Source organism: Scyliorhinus canicula, chromosome 7 (genome assembly GCF_902713615.1).
Source record: "Scyliorhinus canicula chromosome 7, sScyCan1.1, whole genome shotgun sequence".
Lineage (NCBI taxonomy): Eukaryota > Metazoa > Chordata > Chondrichthyes > Carcharhiniformes > Scyliorhinidae > Scyliorhinus > Scyliorhinus canicula.
The window spans coordinates 98,852,146-98,872,774 of NC_052152.1; the positions used below are offsets into that span (position 1 = coordinate 98,852,146).

General features: G+C 51.1%; 1 protein-coding gene across 5 annotated transcripts in view; it reads left to right on the forward strand.

The window, feature by feature from the left end:
- Positions 1–20,629, forward strand: part of nhsa (Nance-Horan syndrome a (congenital cataracts and dental anomalies)) — a 543,376-nt gene that overhangs the window by 505,284 nt on the left and 17,463 nt on the right. For 4 of the 5 annotated variants that reach the window (XM_038802522.1, XM_038802524.1, XM_038802527.1 and 1 more), the window contains 2 exons: positions 996–4,043; positions 6,329–6,449. In XM_038802522.1, coding sequence (XP_038658450.1) covers positions 996–4,043; positions 6,329–6,449 — 3,169 coding nt within the window. The remainder of the gene's footprint in view (positions 1–995; positions 4,044–6,328; positions 6,450–20,629) is intronic. The other variant, XM_038802523.1, reaches the window with a different exon arrangement.

The window sequence follows — 20,629 nt, forward strand, 5'->3', positions numbered from 1 at the left end:
AGGACACCTGTTCTTCCCCAAAATAGTGAAACCTGAGAGACAGACAGAGCCTTAATTTAATATCTCACCTGAAAGACAGCACATTGAGCTGCACAACACTCTTTTGGTCTGGCACTGACTGAAATGTCAGCCTGAATTTTGTACTCAAGTCTGTGGAGTGGGAATGAGCTCACAACTTCTGACTCAGAGCCAACGGTGCTATCCACCACTGCCTCAAGGCTGATTTGATAGCCAAAATCAGTCCATTATTATTATTTTAATTTTTTTGTTCTGAGATGATCACAAGTTCCTGGAGACCCTTTGTGTTCTGCCTCTGATTTCCCTTCTCCAAACTCACTACTGTAGATAAAGATGTTGGTCTCAAATACCCGTGACTCCATTCAGTCACTCAGATGATGGAAAGGTGAGAATCATGAGCTGCTGAGCTTGAACCCACTAATGTTTTTGAGACCAGACTGTTTGCATGAATCAGTCTGGTACCTCCCCATAGTACTGGTACCACCCCACTGTGTGAGGAACAAAATCCAATTCTTGCAAAGGGTTTGAGGGTGAAACTATTGAGAGCAACTTCAGAGTGCAGCCACATGTGAAATTCGTGCCCCTTATAAGACGCCACTTTTATTTTGGCAGCATTTCATCTTGTGGATTGTTGCAACAACTAGCACTGCTGCAATGAACTGCTGCTTGCCTGTGTCTGGTTCAATTGGGACAAGGGAGGGGCGGAGTGGAAGGGACTCCAGCAGATGATATTATCCGACCCCTGTCAGCTCCTCTTTAATCATCATACTCCAAGGGGCCAATGGAACTCAAGGAACTTTGCTCAGAATTAACTTTGGAGTGGGAACCTGATGTTACGCAATCCCATCCCATTCCGTTCCCACCCCTCAATGTACATCAGGAAACCACTGGCCCTGAGGAAATTTATTTATATGCCACTAACTTTATTGTCATTTCAGGGTATAATGCTTGACTCTATGTTTTATTTACTTGACTAGCAGATTCCGATGTATCTCCCATGGCTAGAGAAAGGAATGTGATTGTTCACGTTAACCCCGAATTGGACTTCCATGGCGTTGAGGCGAATTCTACCAGCGGGCGATCTGGAACAAAAGACTCCGAGTGCCAGACAGAGGATATTCTAATTGCTGCACCATCAGTGAGGCGGATCCGAGCTCAGCGTGGCAACAACATTGTGTCTTCGCTGTCGCATTCAGCTGGGAATATCACAACCCTGGCAGACGATTCAAGCTCGATGTTTCTCACACCAATTGACAGCCACGTTCGCTCACGCAGCTTGTCTCGAGAAGGCATTAGAGATTCACTGTTCTCTCGTGAATTAAGTCAGGACGACAGCGTCGAGAGCATTACCGGTACTCGTGAAAAGTACTTGCCAAACCCAGGAATGGCAGAGGAGGAAGACGAAGAGCGTTTGTTTATTCAGAGCCCACAGAAACATCATTCCAAGGGTGTTACAGTTCAACCCCAGCAAAAGCCAGAACACAAAGGCTCGGTGACAAAAATCTCCAACTTTATGCCAGAGGGAGATACGGGAAACAGTGAGATTTCTTCAAATTCTGATACGTTCGGGAGTCCAGTCAACAGTATCTCCAGCGCAGGGGCTCTTCTAAGTAGTCAGATAGATCAAAAGGAGGACCATCAATCCTCGAGTGGAAACTGGAGTGGGAGTAATTCAACATGCCCCTCACAGACATCGGAGACTATTCATACTGCATCTTCACCTCCACTGACAGGATCTTCACACTGTGACTCCGAATTATCATTGAATACTCCTGCGCACACAAACTATGATTCGTCAGGTTTCTTACTGGAACAGTACACATATCCAGGGGACAAAGTCAGAGGTCACAGGACAAACTCTTTTACTTCTACAGGGACAGATGTTGTTGAAGATCTCAATACAAGTAACACAAGCGATGCTGAATGGAACTATTTGCACCATTGCCACGATGCATCGTGCCATCGAGACTTTAGTCCAAGGCATTCAAGGACAAATAGCTTGGGATGTCCTAGTTTTGCGAGCATGGGTACATGTGACAGCTTTGTTGAGAGACCATCCTCCTCCAGAACTGACTCGGGCTCTTATTTCTCTGTGGATACTGAAGGGTATTATACCTCCATGCACTTTGACTGTGGTTTGAAAACTAATAGAAACTATATTTTTAACTATGCATCTACAAGCTCAGATGGAATTCAGAGCACAGAAAATACTTCGGAACTTGGCGAATTCCCTCAACCAGACCACTCGGAGTTGAGAAAGCAGAAATGTCGAGGTCAGAGCATTGCGCTGAAGAAACCAAAGGCAAAACCAGCCCCACCAAAACGCAGTTCATCTTTGAGGAAAAACGAAAGTTGTGCAAATGAGAATGATCAGACTGAACCAAAGACAAACAATGGGCAGAATAGGACTGTACCATCTAGAGATACACAGAAAGCCTTGCAACTTGACCTAAGCATTGCATCTGACAGGTTCAAAGGCTGCATTCCACCTGGTAAAAAGAATAATCCTTGGGACAGTCATAGTGGATATACAAATGATAACGAATTGTCAGACCCTCAACTCACCCCTTCGGACATGCCCTCATTTAAAGATGAAGGTGCTGTGCAATCAGATTATGCAGGACTCTGGCTCTTAAATGACTTAAAGTCAAATGACCCCTACAGGTCATTATCAAACTCCAGTACTGCTACTGGTACCACCGTGATAGAGTGCACTAAGTCTCCAGAAGGATCAGAGTCACAAACATCCCAGTCCGAATCGCGAGCTACCACTCCATCTCTCCCCTCGGTTGAAAACGAGTTCAAGCTGTCCTCCCCTGATAAGTTGGCCAGTTTGGCATCGCCATCCAGTGGCTATTCGAGCCAGTCAGGCACACCAACCTCAACTTTGCCAACACCCCTGTTCCCTGGCCCTTTGTCTCCAAACAGTGGTAAAAGAAAGCCAAAAGTTCCAGAGAGACGGTCTTCACTGCAGCAGTCTTCCACGAGGGATGTGAATGTCACAAAGAAAGACCTTGAACTACCAACTATACCTCCAACACATCTTGACCTAAGTGCTCTTCAGAATTTGTTTAAAAGCAAGCCTTTTTCTCACCGGAACCAACTGCATATCTCGAACCAGAGCAAACCGAGAGAGGCTGCTGAAAAAACCAACAACAGTGCAACAGTTTCCCTTGGCATAACCCCGTCTGTTCTCCAGTCTGTACAACTTCGTTCCATTAATAAAGGCAGGAAATCCAAACAAGAATGTCAAGAAGAACCTGACCTAATAGAAGAACCAAATTATGCAGAAAGTATCACACCACCAGACAGAACTGAACCAAACAGATCATTGACACACAAGTGCAGTGAAATTTCCAATTCCCCTCAACTGTTACGAAAACTGTCATCCACCAACACAAACCCAAGCATCTTGCATTTGGAAAGTAATTTTGCACTTTGTCTGGAAAAAAAGCTGAGTAAAGAGAGTATGCCACCTTTCCCCTTAGTCTCTACAGCGGCACAGTCTCTAACACAGCTCACAGTATCAGGTGAATGCCCACGGAACACAGAACTTGAAGATAACCAAGTGGTTACAACAGATGGCTGTCATACAGTCTGCAAATATAGCAACAAAAATAATTCAGTGAAGGAGAGTGCTCCACAAGAAATAGAACAAGATTTCCGGTATTCCAATAAAGACTTACAGAATGAGGTATTTTCACAGGAAATAGGGGTTGAAGAGAAACCTGAAAGTGTGCATTCGCCATGTAACAGAGTTACAGAAATCTTGCCAGCAACAATACTGGGACCTGCAACTGCAGAGAAATTGGAAAGAAAACTTGATTTTGACTCGGTCAAAGATGATGAAACTGTACCCCATGATGTAATTCAACCAATAGGTGCACCGAGGCTCAATAAAAGTAGTGCGGACGAGAAATCCGAAAGGGTACAAGATGGTTGTCCAGAAAGTGCAACAGATCCCAGCAGAATTGCAGACGCTCTATGTCAGAGTTCCAGCAATGGGCAGTACAAAGATCATTTAGGTAACTGTTTTCTTATTTTGTTTGCCTTCAGATTTTCAGGAGATTGTTAACCTCTCATTACCTGTCAATGTCACAGTAAGAAAAAGCGTTATTAAATGTATTAATGGCCCCAGAAACGTTACCTATTACAGCACCTAGCTTGACTATTTTCAGAATATCAAATTTGGCCAACTCAACCTCTCCATGAGAAAAGCAGCCAAATGTTGTTGTGTTTAAATCAATTCTAATAATTGCATTAAATAAGCATGATGTATATTTGCATTCAGATCCCCAATATAAGATAATTGCTTCACATCTTTCATCAAAGATTTTCATTTCCATTACAATTAGATTTCGATTTATGGTCACATCAGGATTCTGATCTCTTGATCCAATGTCTTTTTTAAATCTCATTATACACGGGCGATAAATGGACGTGGGATATACATATGTTTTATTTTATATATTCTAGGTGCAGGATGAACTTCATAAATATAACGTCAGTATTGTTCAATATTGTACTTTTATTCATTAGCATGTGGACATCACGTTTTTCTTGCCAGAACTAGAATTATGGCCACATTGCAATAAGTGAACATGAAAATTCACGACAGCGGCGAATATATTCTAAGATGTATGAGAAAAAAGAATGAGAAGTCTATTTAAAAAGGCAATGAGTATAATGGGAAAGGGGTATCTTCTTGCGACCACTCCCTCTGTGACACCCTCGCCCACTCCTCCATTGCCCCAAATCCTTCATTCCCCTCCCACGCACATTCCACTTCCAAGGACATAAACATTCCTGTCAAGTGAAGCAGCATGTCACTTAAACGTCCTTCAAATTACTCTATTGTAGTTGCTGCTCCCAATATGGTCTTCTCTACATGGGGGTAACTAAGAACAGGCTGGGTGATCGGTTTGCGGAACATCTTTGCTCTGCCGCTTCCGATCGCTTGCCATTTCAACTCAGTATCTCAGCTCACCAGTGCAGGAATGGTGCCCTGATCTCTCAACCCCCCCCCCCCCCCCCCCCCCCCCCAACGCATTGATTAGAGAGTCCTTGAGCCCCCCATACCCCACCTCATGAGGGCAGGACATCCCAGCAAGGGCAAGATGCCACATGGGCACCTTGGCACAACCAGGCTGTTTTTTCCCCTGACAGCCTGGCAATGCCACCTGGGCACCCTGGCAGTGCCAAGGTACAACCCTGCCCAAAGGCCGACTATACGGGGGCCTCTGGTCGCCTGGGAGACCCCAACCCAAGTGCCGTTTTGCCAGGTCCACGTTTGTGGAGACCAGTGCTTAACCGGTGCACGGCCGGGGTCTCCAAGGTGAGGGATTCGATCCCGGGTGCTGGGGAGATCCGGCGTAGACATATGAAAGTGAGGCTAACTACTCACTTGAATATGCAAATCTGAATTACGCCCAGATCACGACACATCGCGAGATCCTGTTGAGATCTCATGGGGCGTAACAAGCCGGGTAAATCTCGAGAGCGGACTCTCGTGAGATTTACCAGCCGCATTGCATTCCAAGTCGGGCACGACTGTTAGATCGCTTCCTCTGTTTCCTTCTGGGTTTCTCTAGCATTTTCTGTTTTTATTTCAATTCATCTCCTTTGTTTTTTAAAATTTAAAGTACCCAATTCATTTTTTCCAATTAAGGGGCAATTTAACATGGCCAATCCACCTAGCCTGCACATCTTTGGGTTGTGGGGGCAAAACCCATGCAAACACAGGGAAAATGTGCAAACTCTACACAGACGATGACCCAGAGCCAGGATCGAACCTGGGACCTCGGCGCCGTGAGACTGCAGGGCTAATCCACTGCGCCACTATGCTGCCCCTTTATTTCAATTCATGAAGTTTTTCCTTCAAATGGCTTTGGTGTGGTTGAGGAAGTACACCCATGAAAGACATGTTTGTTTCAGGTCACAGAGAGGGGTACCACTGTTGCACTCCAGATACAAGGCAAAGTGAGTCAGCTTCCATAAAAACACACAAACTGTTTAGGGAGGCGACTAATACCACTCACTGGAGCTGACATTCGATGGCGCACACACAATTGTCAAATCCAAAATTTTGATTTGAATCAAATATCAAATCATCTCAAAGGTTGGTCAGGAAGCTGGTCTGAAAGACTACACAGGCCAAAGTATTAATACATTTTTTGAAAGTTTCCTATTTAACCAAACTAAGACCTCATTCAAGGTGTCTACAATGTGAAAGATTTGTGCAACCTGCGAGATTAAATAGCAGCTTTAGTACAGTAACTAAGGAAATACCACTTGTGTTTCTCATATGCAGATGTGGGACAGGGTGAGAATTATTTGATTTCTCCAGTGGATCTTGAGACTAATGAAGATAATGTATTCATATCGCCAAACAGACTCCGCACCACAGAGGACCTTTTTGCTGTGATTCACAGGTCAGACTCTTTTACAAATATTTACATGTACTTGTCCACAAAACTAACTGAAAAAAGACTGGTATCCAACGCATTGCTCATGTGAAATGAAGTTTTTTATGTTTCGGGATGGCTAAAAGTGGTGAGGGGGGGAGCGGCATGGTGGTGCAGTGGTTAGCACTGCTGACTCACAGTGCCGAGGACCCTGGTTCGATCCCGGCCCCGGGTCACTGTCCGTGTGGAGTTTGCACATTCTCCACGTGTCTGCGTGGGTCTGACCCCCACAACCCAAAGATGTGCAGGGTAGGTGGGTTGGCCACGCTAAATTGCCCTTTAATAAAAAAATAAATAAATACATTTTTAAAAGTTGTGAGAGGGTACATAAGTCTGCTGAAAGGATTCGGAAACAAACTTGTGGGAGATTTGTTCACACAGTAAAGGAATTTTTTCAATTGATTTTTGGAAAAAAAAGGCTTTTTTTACCCACTGCAAATAGATGAAGAAGTACGGCGGCACAGTAGTTTGCACTGCTGCTTCACAGCACCAGGGACCTGCGTGTAATTCCAGCCTGGGGTGACTGTGGAGATTTTGTAATTTTGTACGATCTCCCGTGCCTGCGTGGGTTTCCTCCAGGTGCTCCGGAGTTCAAAGATGTGCAGCTTCAGTGGATTGGCCATGCTAAATTGCCCCTTAGTATCCAGGGATGTGCAGGTTAGGAGGAGTTACAAAGGGGGGTCGGGAGAGTGGGCCGAGGTAGGTTGCACTTTCGGAGGATGGGTACAGACACGCTGGGCTGCCTGGCCTCCTTCTGCACTGTAGGTATTCTATGATCTATGTTTTCCCTTCATGTACCAGTGCTACATAAATAAATAACTCTGTAAATGGTAACGAAGGATAGATAATGAGAATAGGGTCAATTCAACCACAGCAGCTTTAATTTATATAAAATCCTTCGTGTAATAAATCATCCTAAAGTGTTATCAGAGAAAATTTAAAAGGCTGGCTCAGAACCAAATGTCATAGAATGTAGAACATAGAATTTACAGTACAGAAGGGCATTCTGCCCATCGAGTCTGCAACGGCCCTTAGAAAGAGCACCCCACTTAAGTCCCACACCTCCACCCTATCCCCGTAACCCAGTAACCTCACCTAACTTTTTTGAACACAAAGAGCAATTTAGCATGGCCAATCCACCTAACCTGCCCATCTTTGGACTGTGGAAGGAAACCGAAGCACCCGGAAGAAACCCACACACACGGGGAGAACGTGCAGACTCCGCACAGAGAACATAAGAACATAAAAACTAGGAGCAGGAGTAGGCCACCAGGCCCCTCGAGCCTGCTCCGCCATTCAATGAGATCATGGCTGATCTTTTGTGGACTCAGCTCCACTTTCCGGCCCGAACACCATAACCCTTAATCCCTTTATTCTTCAAAAAACTATCTATCTCTATCTTAAAAACATTTAATGAAGGAGCCTCAACTGCTTAACTGGGCAAGGAATTCCATAGATTCACAACCCTTTGGGTGAAGAAGTTCCTCTTCAACTCAGTCCTAAATCTACTTCCCCTTATTTTGAGGCTATGCCTCCTAGTTCTGCTTTGACCCGCCAGTGGAAACAACCTGCCCGCATCTATCCTATCTATTCCCTTCATAATTTTAAATGTTTCTATAAGATTCCCCCTCATCCTTCTAAATTCCAACAAGTACAGTCCCAGTCTACTCAACCTCTTCTCGTAATCCAACCCCTTCAGGTCTGGGATTAACCTAGTGAATCTCCTCTGCACACCCTCCAGCGCCAGTACATCCTTTCTCAGGTAAGGAGGCCAAAACTGAACATAATACTCCAGGTGTGGCCTCACTAACACCTTACACAATTGCAGCATAACCTCCCGAGCCTTAAACTCCATCCCTCTAGCAATGAAGGACAAAATTCCATTTGCCTTCTTAATCACCTGTTGCACCTGTAAACCAACTTTTTGCGACTCATGCACTAGCACACTCAGGTCTCTCTGCACAGCAGCATGTTTTAATATTTTATCATTTAAATAATAATCCCTTTTGCTGTTATTCCTACCAAAATGGATAACCTCACATTTGTCAACATTGTATTCCATCTGCCAGACCCTAGCCCATTCACTTAACCTATCCAAATCCCTCTGCAGATTTCCAGTATCCTCTGTACTTTTTACTTTGCCACTCATCTTAGTGTCGTCTGCAAACTTGGACACATTGCACTTGGTCCCAAACTCCAAATCATCTATGTAAATTGTGAACATAAGAACATTAGAACTAGGAGCAGGAGTAGGCCACCTGGCCCCTCGAGCCTGCTCCACCATTCAATGAGATCATAGCTGATCTTTTGTGGACTCAGCTCCACTTTCCGGCCCGAACACCATAACCCTTAATCCCTTTATTCTTCAAAAAACTATCTATCTTTACCTTAAAAACATCTAATGAAGGAGCCTCAACTGCTTCACTGGGCAAGGAATTCAGGAAGGAACAATTGTGGACCCAACACTGATCCCTGAGGGACACCACTAGCTACTGATTGCCAACCAGAGAAACACTCTTTGCTTTCTATTAATTAACCAATCCTCTATCCATGCTACTACTTTACCCTTAATGCCATGCATCTTTATCTTATGCAACAACCTTTTGTGTGGCACCTTGTCAAAGGCTTTCCGGAAATCCAGATATACCACATCCATTGGCTCCCCATTATCTGCCGCACTGGTAATGTCCTCAAAAAATTCCACTAAATTAGTTAGGCACGACCTGCCCTTTATGAACCCATGCTGCGTCTGCCCAATGGGACAATTTCCATCCAGATGCCTCACTATTTCTTCCTTGATGATAGATTCCAGCATCTTCCCTACTACCGAAGTTAAGCTCACTGCCCTATAATTACCCGCTCTCTGCCTCCCTCCTTTTTTAAACAGTGGTGTCACATTTGCCAATTTCCAATCCGCCGGGACCACCCCAGAGTCTAGTGAATTTTGGTAAATTATCACTAGTGCATTTGCAATTTCCCTAGCCATCTCTTTTAGCACTCTGGGATGCATAGGGAGCTGCAAGGTGCAGAGTATTAGCTAAAGTGGGAGAGCAATTTTGAAGCACTGCCCGTGCGGCTATGCGGCTGAACCAAATCTCCCATGACGACAAGGCACTGCCATATGTACACACTTCACTAAAAGCAAGTAAAGCAAACTGAAACTTTGTTCAAATAAAACTTCAGCCCATTTGGAGGATCACTGTTTAGACGTCCTGTCAGTGAAGGAAAGGAAGTCCAGTGGGAGCATGCAGGGAACTCCACTTTTACTGAGGACAAAGGTGACTGAAAAATACTTTTTAAAAAATGGAATAAAAACATTGGGGTGAATTTTAAGAGGGGAGTGGTGCAGCTCACCTACTTTAAAATAGCGCTGCCCTACAACGACAATACGCTGGTGGTGGCCTGAACAAGTTTGGAACTTCTGCCCCTCATGGAATGGAAGTCCAGCTCTCGAGAAATGTTGGCTAATCTGAATGGCTGGCTGCTGAGTCACAGTCGCACAACACAGCCGTGGCCACTGCCGGAACTACAAGGGAGTCCCCAGAAGAACATCCATTGAGACCAGGCTCACATTCAAGTCTGGGGTGTTTGGTGGTGGGGAGGTTCAGGGACCCACCAGAGCGAGGAGGCAGGGTTTTGGTGGCCAAGGAGGATGAGTCACAAAAGGCAGGTAGGTGGTATGACTCAAGGGGGAGCATTTCCCCAATGCCCCCCCCCCCTCCCCCCTGTCATAGAAGGCACTCCTCTCCTCTTCCTCCCTGTCTTTTAATCTTCATTGTGAAAGTAGTGGGCCTGCCTCTTTCATCCCGACTTCCTCAACTGTACATGTTATTGCAGCAGAGGTGGAATGAAGCCCTACAAAGAATCCTTACAATGCAGAAGGTGGCCACTTGGCCCATCACGTCCTCACCAACCCTCTGAAAGAGCACCCTACCTAGGCCCACTCCCCCGCCCTATCTCCATAACCCCACCTAACCTGCACATTTTTGGATACAAAGGAGCAAATTAACCTGGCTAATCCACTTAACCTGCACATCTTTGACTCTGGGAGGAAACTGGAGCACCCAGAGAAAATCCACACAAGACCCAGGCAGAAAGTGCAAACTCCACATTGACAGTCACCCAAGGCTGGAATTGAACCCAGATCCCTGGTGCTTTGAGGCAACAGTGCTAAGGTTGGGCAGGTGGGCTAATGGCCTACCCACCCGAATATGGGAGACATCTCCGGGGGGGGGGGGGGGGGGGCTAGCCACCCGCTGCTTTATTTTACATGCAAGTTAACCCCATCCACATCCCTGCCATCACCACCCATCCCACCTGTAAATATGCCAGTAAGGAGGGGGGGATGGAGGGACCTGTAAAATTCAACCCCCCCCCCCCCCCCCCCCGATTAAGTTAAAGCTGTAAAATGATTGCGCAACAAAAAAAGACAAAGTTTAAAAGTACATTTTCCTTGATCGTAAATGAAAATGGCCTGCCCAGTATCTCTGAAAGACTGCAGATACTGTCACCCAGTGGTATAGCATGCAACTACATGCATGCCAAAAGTTCTTTCACCGTACCCATGCTGTGTCATGTGTGCTGTGCCTGAAGGCTGGTCCTGGCTCATTGTCTGCTGATCCTCCATCCTGAGCAGTTTTCCTCACAGGTTTTGTCAGTGGGGGTTGACCATTGCCTTCCACAGTTAGGGGAGGGTGAGGAGGCAGGTCCCAAATCTATGTCAGCCAGAACAAGAATCTATCCCAAGCTGTGGGTGTTACCCTAAACCATGTACTAGCCATTGAGCTAATTAAGCTAACCAGTGCCCCCCTCCCCCGTCACAAGCAGCTATTAAATATTAGCTATTGTGTCACATCTAGCATGACGCAATGGCCAGTTATATGAGTTCCAATCATTAAAATACCTATCACAGAACCTGCCTGCCATAGTGCCAACTACAGGCATAGGAACAGCATTCAGTCATTGAGTCTGTCACTCATTTAAATATGGCCCATCAACTTAACCAGTAGGACTGGCCATATAAATACTATAGCTACAAGAGCAAGTCAAAGACTAGGAATCCTGTGGCGAGTAACTCACCTCCTGACTCCCCAAAGTCTGTCTGCCATCTACAAGGCACAAGTCAGAAGTGTGATGAAATACTCCCCACTTGCCTGGATGAGTGCAGCTCAACAACGCTCAAGAAGCTTGACACCATTCAGAACAAAGCAGCTCGATTGATTGGCACGCCTTCTACAAATATTCAATCCATCTACCATCTACACACAGTAGCAGCAGTGTGAAACATCTACAAGATGCCCTGCAGCATCTTACCAAGACTCCTTAAAGACAGCACCTTTCAAACCCTCGACTGCTACCATCTAGGGGGACAAAGGTAACAGACACATGGGAACATCACCTCCTGGAAATTCCTCTCCAAATCACTCACCATCCTGACTTGGGGATATATCACCATTCCTTCACTATTGTTGGGTCAAAATCCTGGAAGACCCTCCATAACAGGACTGTGGATGTACTACAACACATGGATGTAGTGATTCAAGAAGGCAGCACACCACCACCTTCTGAAGGCAATTAGGGATGGGCAACAAATGCTGGCCTCGCCAATGACACCCACATCCTATGAATGAATAAGAGAAACCAGAGCCTTCTCCTCCCATCACAGCTGATCTGTACTTCATCTGCCTTAACTTCCGTGTCTCAATATCCTCAACTAAGAAAAATCTATTGATCTCACTCTTAAAAGTTCCAATTGACCCCCAGCCTCCACAGCCTTTTGGAGGAGAGAATTCTAGAGTTCCACTGCCCTTTTTGTGAAAAGTTGTTTTCTAATTTGCTCCCTGAAATGGTTAGCTCTATTTTAGAAAAGACAAGTAGGTATTGCAATTTTCCCATTGGAGGAGATTAACATCACTTTTTCGAACACATACCATGCCCCACATACCAAGGGGAGATCTAACAGTAGATCAAGAGTTAAAATCAAGTGGCTCTTAGTGAGGTTTATCTTCAGTCTTTTACCGGTAGTGTAGGCGCCTGCTGACTCAGCCAAGCCTCATTAGTATATTCTGATTGAAGATCCTGTGATGTACATGGGACCCTGATGGCATTAATGGAGGACTTTTTATCCCAAGACTACCAGAATCATTACCTGGACATTCTCACATTACTGTTTGCGGGAGCTTGCTGTACCCAGTTTGGCTGCCAGCTTCCCAAAATGGTGGCAGCACCTAGACTTCCAAGGTCATTCATTGACTTTGAAGGATATCTTTGGCTTTGGATTACAGGCACATCAATGGAGTTGAGTTTATGATTTAATTGAATAGCGGGCCAGACTTGAGGGAGTTGAATGATCCATTCACGTGCTTATGTTCACAAGTACAAATGATATAAATACACTGTTCACAAAGAAAATTTTGATTTTGTTCACGGGAAATGCACCAAGGAATTCTTATCCATTATATCTAAAAATGTGTTACTAGATTCTGTTGCAGTAACAGATTGTTTTCAGTTCACAATAAAAAAGTGACTTAATAGGGGGCTAATTAGCCAGTCAAGCACTGGTTGTGAGGACTGATTCTCACAGGGGGCATGGGTTCAGAATTCAAAGGTCACAGTGTTTGGTGCTGGTATTGCTATTCTTGACTAGTCTGCAGCAGGACTTCTGGGGCGGGATTCTCCGACCCCCCGCCGGGTCGGAGAATCGCCGGGGGTAAGCGTGAATCCCGCCCCCACCGTCCTCCGAATTCTCCAACCCCCCCCAAAAGTCGGCGAGATGTGAAATGCGGCGCCCGCCTGGGAGAATGGCGGGGACCGGCGCGACGTAATGGACCTCGGGGCTGCCCGAATTCTCCCGGCCGGATGGGCCAAAGTCCCGCCGACGTGACCACGGGTCATGCCGGTGTAAATTAAACCACCTTATATAACGGCGTCAACCAGTGTGATGGTTGACGCCGGACAGCATGGAGGTAGGTCACGGCGTAGGGTGGCCGCAGGAGAAGTGACGCGTGGCCGCAGTCTGTGTGGGGAGGGGGGGTGAGGGGGTGGGGGGGTGAGGGGGTGGGGGGTGAGGGGGGGGGGAGGGTGTGCCGGGGAGGGGGGATGAGGGCGAGTGCCGGGGAGGGGGGAGGAGGGCGAGTGCCGGGGAGGGGGGAGAGGGCGAGTGCCGGGGAGGGGGGAAGAGGGCGGGTGCCGGGGAGGGGGAGGGGGCGAGTGCCGGGCAGGGGGGAGGGGACGAGTGCCGGGGAGGGGGGAGGGGACGAGTGCCGGGGAGGGGGGAGGGGACGAGTGCGGGGAGGGGGGAGGGGCGAGTGCCGGGGAGGGGGGAGGGGACGAGTGCCGGGGAGGGGGGAGGGGACGAGTGCCGGGGAGGGGGGAGGGGACGAGTGCGGGGAGGGGACGAGTGCCAGGGAGGGGACGAGTGCCGGGGAGGGGGGAGGGGACGAGTGCCGGGGAGGGGGGAGGGGACGAGTGCCGGGGAAGGGGCAGGGGACGAGTGCCGGGGAGGGGGGAGTGCCAGGGAGGGGGGAGTGCCAGGGAGGGGGGAGAGGACGAGTGCCGGGGAGGGGGGGGAGAGGACGAGTGCCGGGGAGGGGGGGGAGAGGGCGAGTGCCGGCGAGGGGGGGGAGAGGGCGAGTGCCGGCGAGGGGGGGGAGAGGGCGAGTGCCGGGGAGGGGGGGAGAGGGCGAGTGCCGGGGAGATGGTGAGTGCCGGGGAGATGGTGAGTGCCGGGGTGGGGGGAGAAGACGAGGGAAGTCGTCCGCCTGGCCAGGTGCCAGCCTCCAACACTCGCGCCCATGCAGTCTATGGCACCTGGCTGCGGGGACGGGGGGGGTACGGGCAATGATGACATGTCGTCATTCCCCCTCCCCACCCCCACCCCCACCCCCTGTAGGCCGTTATGTTTGCTGATCAGCCAGCGATGTTGGCTGCCGTGGCGGCAGCCGCACTTCTACATGTTGCCCTGGGGGAGGAGGAGGAGCGTGCCACGGAGGCGGCGCAGGCTGCCGCAAAGGGGCAGGTGGCAGCCGCCCAGGCTGGAGGGTGGCCCGCCTGATAGGACGAGGAGGAGGGGGAGGAGGTGGTTGCGCCACGGCGACGGGGACGCCCAAGGAGGCCCCGTGTGTACCGCCCCGCTCGTCGTACCAGGACCTCATGGACCGGGCGTGCAGGAGGAGACTCCAGATGAGCCGGGGAACCGTGGCACACATCTGCCACCTGCTGGCACACCTGGCACCGCGTGGCACTGGGGGAGGACACCCTCTCCCCGCATCCGTCAAGGTTACGGTGGCCCTGAACTTTTATGCCACGGGGTCATTCCAGGCACTGAGTGGGGACCTGTCCGGCATCTCGCAGACATCGGTGCACCCGGGCAGTGACAGATGCCCTATACGCCATTGCAGACCACTAGATCCGGTTCCCTATGGACCGGGCCAGCCAGGATGCCCGGGCAGCACTGGCCGGGTTTCCCATGATCCAGGGCGCGATCGATGGGATGCACGTCGCCGTGCGGCCACCTGCAGATAACAGGGCCGTGTTCACCAATAGGAAGGGGCCTATTCCATGAACATTCAGATGGTCTGCGACCACCGCATGATGATCCTGCACGTCTGCGCCCGGTACCCGGGAAGTGTATATGACTCATATGTATTGGCGCAGTCTTACATCCCCGGCATGTTCGAGGGACGCCAACCCCGGCTGAGTGGCTGGTTGCTGGGCGACAGGGGTTACCCGTTGCGGTCATGACTGATGACGCCTATACGGAGGCCACAGAGTGACGCGGAGAATTGCTACAATGATGCCCACTCAGCGACCAGGGGTGTGATAGAGAGGTGCTTTGGCCTGCTAAAAATGCGTTTCAGGTGCCTGGACCGCTCTGGAGGGGCCCTCCAGTACCCGCCAGATAGGGTCGGCCGCATCGTTGTGGTCTGCTGCATCCTGCACAACATCGCCCAGCAGATGGGCGATGTGTCACAGGCAGAGGAGGGGAAGTGGAGGAGCAGGAGGAAGAGGCGCAGTCCTCCCCAGTTGAGGAGGATGGGGGCAATGGTCAGGACAGACGGGCTGGACATGGGTGGGAGGCTGCCCACCGTTACCGGCTGGGCCAGCGGGCACGGGACTGGCTGATAGCCGCCCGGTTCACTAACTAGGGGGGTGTGAGAATTGCTGAGTATGGGCACAGATCGCACACCACGCCACCAGCCAACCACCCTCACTCCCGCTGAGGGGGCACACTCACCTGGGGCCAACGTAATACCACCCCTCACACACACACTGGCGCTCACCTCATACCACACCCCCGCACGCTTCGGACAGAGCACAAAGGCAGATTAGTATGTGTGAAAGTGATTTTAATGACAAACAGTCCATACACGTGCCCTAGCCCCTATAACTCATCTGTGCCCTGCACCTGTGCCAACTTACTCAGTGTCTGATTGTTTGACCTTACGGGCCCTTTGATTACGTCTAGGTGGTTCCCCAGACGATACAGCCGAACTGGAGGTGGACACCTGTGATTCCTGCCCTGTGACTCGGGATCTCTTTGGCGGCTGTTTCCTGGGGCGGCCCGGCCTAGATGGGCCAGGCTGCGGCTCGGACGACTGGGATGGCGAGCTGCCAGCCAGTCCTGCCCATTGCCCACGAGATGCACCTGGGATGGAAGGGGGGGGGGGGGGGGGGAGTCCGAGGTGCTGCAGTGTTCCGGGACTTCCCCTAAGGGGGACCCGGGACAGGCCCCAGCACCTCCTCCTCCCTCGGGGTGCCCGATGGCCCCCGGGCCTCTACATGGGTCGGGGGTGTGAACGGACTGGCCATCCAACACCCCCCCGACACCTGGTGCTGCCAGTCCTGGAGGCCCGCCCTGGTATCGACAAGGGTCTGCAAGTTTGCAGCCATGGAGCTCAGGGAGCTGGCCATCCCTGTCTGTGTCTGGGCGACGCCGGACAGCACATGGGCAATGGAGCCGATGCCCTCAACGATGGCCTACAGAGACTGGGCCATTGCCTGCTGAGACTGGGCCACGTCATTGAGCGCCTCTGCCATCTGCCTCTGGCTCATGGCTTCCTGTGAGAGGGCAGCCATGTCCTGGGCCACAGACGCCGCCTGCACGGAAAGCCCCACGCCTTGCATACTGCTCCCCATGTCTGACACCGTCGTGCCCATTGCTTCCACCGCGGACGCCACCCGTGTGGTTTCGGCCTGGGTGGTGCGCATGACCGGCACCACTCCCTGCTCCTGGGCGCGAGTGGACTCCTCCACCTTCGTCTGCAGCTCCCACAAGCCGGCCGTCACCCACTTCGATCGTCCCTGGTTTGGTGACTGCATCGGGTATATGGGTGGGTGCAGTAACTCCAGGAACCCGGGACCCGTCTGGGCGGCAGATGTTTGCTTGCGCCAGGATGCCCTCTGACTTCCCAGCCCCTCTGCTGCTCCTACCTCCACCTGCTGTATTGGTACGGCTATATTGTGCGCACCAGTGAGTGTACCAGAAGCCTCATCGCTAAAGTGCCCAACCGAGGTGAGTGTCTCTGCGATGGTGGAGGGTGTTGGAGAAAGCAGTGGCGATGTGTCGTGAGCATCGTCAAACTCCGAGTCCATGGTCCCCTGGGGTGGCGTTTCGTGTCCACCCGTCCGCTGTGTGTCACTGTCCTGTCTTTCGGTGTCATGTGTGTCGGTGGTCCCGGGTAGGGGTGTCCCGGGTAGGGATGCCCCGGGTAGGGCTGTCCCGGGTAGGGGTGTCCCGGGTTAGGGGTGTCCCGGGTTAGGGATGCCCCGGGTAGGGCTGTCCCGGGTAGGGCTGCCCCGGGTAAGGATGCCCGGGGTAGGGGTGTCCCGGGTAGGGCTGTCCAGGGTAGGGCTGTCCTGGGTTGTAGTGTCCTGGCTCGGCTGCCCCCCTTGTCGCTGGGTGTCACACGCCTGCGTCGCCGCACTCGCACGAGATGGGGGCGTCGTCACCGTGTTGCTCCGGGTCTCTCCCTCTCTCTTTGCCGCCCTGGGGCGTTGCATGCCGGAGGGGCCGGGCCTGTCGCAGTCTCTTGGCCGCCCTGGGGCGTCCTGCGGGCGGTCGGCATCCGTGGGGACGGGTGCCTTGACGTTTGGTCCTGCAATACACTATACAGCAGCATGGTTAGACACACAGGCGGTGATCGGGGGATATGGGGGAGAGGGGATATGGGGGAGGGGGGATATGGGGTATAGGGGGGATATGGGGTATAGGGGGCATTGGGGGGGCGGGGGGGTGGGGTGGGTGGCAGGGATAAAGGGCAACAATGTTAGGCAGGGATATACATGCAGGCCAGCGGTTGTGCGTATATTGGAAGAGGTACGCAGCACGTTAGGGTTGGTTGCACCTGGGGGTGTACCGCACATTGGGGGATGGGGGGGGGGGAGGAGGAAACTCACTCTGGCTGCCTTGACGAGGTCATTCACTTTCTTGTGGCATTGTGCGCCTGTCCTTGGTGTTACAGCCACAGCGCTGACGGCCTCTGCCACCTCCCTCCACAGGTGCTAGCTGAGGCGTGGGGCAACCCTGTGGCCGTGTCCGGGGGTACAGGTACAGGGCCTCCCTCCTTTGCTCTACTGCGTCCAGGAGCGCCTCGATGTCGCGCTCCTGGAACCTTGGGGCTGTGCTGCGGGTGGCCATCTTGTCGGATCTCCCGGGGGGGTCTTTTCAGCTGTGACGCCGCCTGCCGTCAATGATGCTGCGCATCTGCGGCAGGTGGCGCCATCGCGAATGGCGTCACGCAGCTACTAGCCCATTCCGGGCCGGAGAATTTGCGCCATTTGGGGGGCCCCGACACCAGAGTGATCCGCACCGTTTGTGGCGCCGGGTCCCGGCTATCGCACCGATTATCGGAGAATCCCGCCCATGGCTTCTTACTTTGGGTCCTTCTCGCTACTCTCCAGAAACATTGTCAATGCATGTTGCCCTTTCGATGGAGCCTTAAAGCCTGTGGCTGGCTACGAATTTCCATTCGGGTCCCACTCACGCTGACCACAGCAGATGGCGACTTCCAAACCTAAAGACTGGGAATTCAGATGGGAGAAGTAGTCAGCTGAGAGATAGCAATAATGGTGGGGGAATTTTATTTAACGGGACCAGACAGGTGTTTATGTGGCCACAGATATGAATCCAGGATTGTGTGTTGCCTCTTTGGTGCCAGGATCAGGGATGTTACTGAGTGGCTGCAGACATTTTTTGCGGGGGTATAGGTGAACAGCCAGAGGTTGTTGTCCTCTGACATTAGGACCAGTTATGGGGAGGTGGGACTTGCACAGGCCAGACAGGTTGCACCTAAATAGACTCTGGACCACTGTCTTAGCGGGGTGGTTTGTTAGTGCTATTGGAAGGACTTAAACTAACTTAGCAGAGAGGTTGGAATCAGCACGCAACATGAGAAAGGTTCACAAAGGAGAGACAGATGGCACAAAATGAAGCAATAGTACGGTATTAGATGGGGTCAGAGTAAGAGGGAATGCGATAAAGTCTAAATTGTGTGTACAACGCATGTGTGTAAATGCATGGAGGCTGTTCAATAAGGTTGGTGAGCTGCAGGAACAGGTATCCACATAGGAAATAGATGGCGTGGCATTTTGGAGACCTGACTCAAAAACGGCAAGACTCGGCATTAAATGTTCCTAGATACAAGAAGCACATAATGCAGCATTTTTTGAAAGCAGCATAATAGATCAATCTATTTTCCCTTGGAACACTCCATTTGCCTGGGATATGATTGTAGGCATTCAGCAAACCAAGATAGCCTTCATTGTGAGCCGAGGCAACAACTTTCAAAGAATTGTTCATGGGACGTGGCCGTTGCACGCTGTGCCAGTATTTATTGCCCAGGCCTAATTGCCCTTGAGGGGGCAGGTAGGAGTCAACCACATTGCTGTGGATCTGGAGTCACATGTAGGCCAGACCAGGTAACGACAGCAGATTACCTTCCCTAAAGGACATTAGTGAACCAGGTGGGTATTCACAACAATCGACAATGGTTTCATGGTCATCATTAGACTTTTTAATTCCAGATTTTTACTGAATTCAAATTTCACTATCTGGAGTGACGGGATTTGAACCTGGGTCCCCAGAGCATTACTCTGGGTGTCAAGTGACAATGCCACTACACGGCCACTCCCCACTCAGGTGTTGGAAAATTGTGAATAAATAATTTTTGCTTTTCTGGCCATTAAACAAGTGGCGCACTGCCCTGTGTGTGCTGCTCCCCCTGCTGGGCTCTGCAACAACTTGCATTTAGGCACCATCATTAATGTCTAAAATGTCCCAAGACATTTCACAAAGGGGCATACCAGAAACAGACAAATCAGCCTTGTTGAATGGACTTCAGGTTTACTCCTTGTGTTATTGATGAGACCGTCAATTCACGAGACACGAGCTTTAAGATATGAACAGTGGTTTTAATCTTTACAACAAGCCAGCCTGTAAACCGATGAACCCTGGATGAACTGGTCGGCTGGCTCTGGGCATCGATCTTTATACAGCAGTCCAGGGGGAGGAGCCGTGGCGGAGCCACGGGTGGAGCCCTGTACAAACTCCTATGCATTCCCAGTGCTACTCCCCCTAGTGGTCGGGCAACGCTACTGCGCTTACAATAATATGGTATATATATTACAGTGTGAATTACATTCACCACATTCACCCCCTCCAAAAAAATCAAGTCCGGCGGGGGTGGTGGTTCACAAATTGAGTCTGTCCGGTGGTCGAGTCGTCCGCTGCAATCTGCGGAGCACCGGGGTTGCAGCCTCTTGTGGTGGCTGGATGGGTGTTGTGGGTTGGGGTACGATGGCGGACTCCGGGGTGATTGGGTCCGAGGGCGAGTGCCGGGGAGGGGGGAGGGCGAGTGCCGGGGAGGGGGGAGAGAACGAGTGCCGGGGAGGGGGGAGAGGACGAGTGCCGGGGAGGGGGGGAGAGGACGAGTGCCGGGAAGGGGTGGGAGGGCGAGTGCCGGAGAGAGGGCGAGTGCCGGGGAGGGGGGGAGAGGACGAGTGCCGGGGAGGGGGGAGAGGGCGAGTGCCGGGGGGGGGGGGGGGATGGGCGAGTGCCAGGGAGGGGGGGAGGGCGTGTGCCGGAGAAGGGGCGAGTGCCGGGGAGGGGGGAGAGGGAGAGTGCCGGGGAGGGAGGAGAGGGGTGAGTG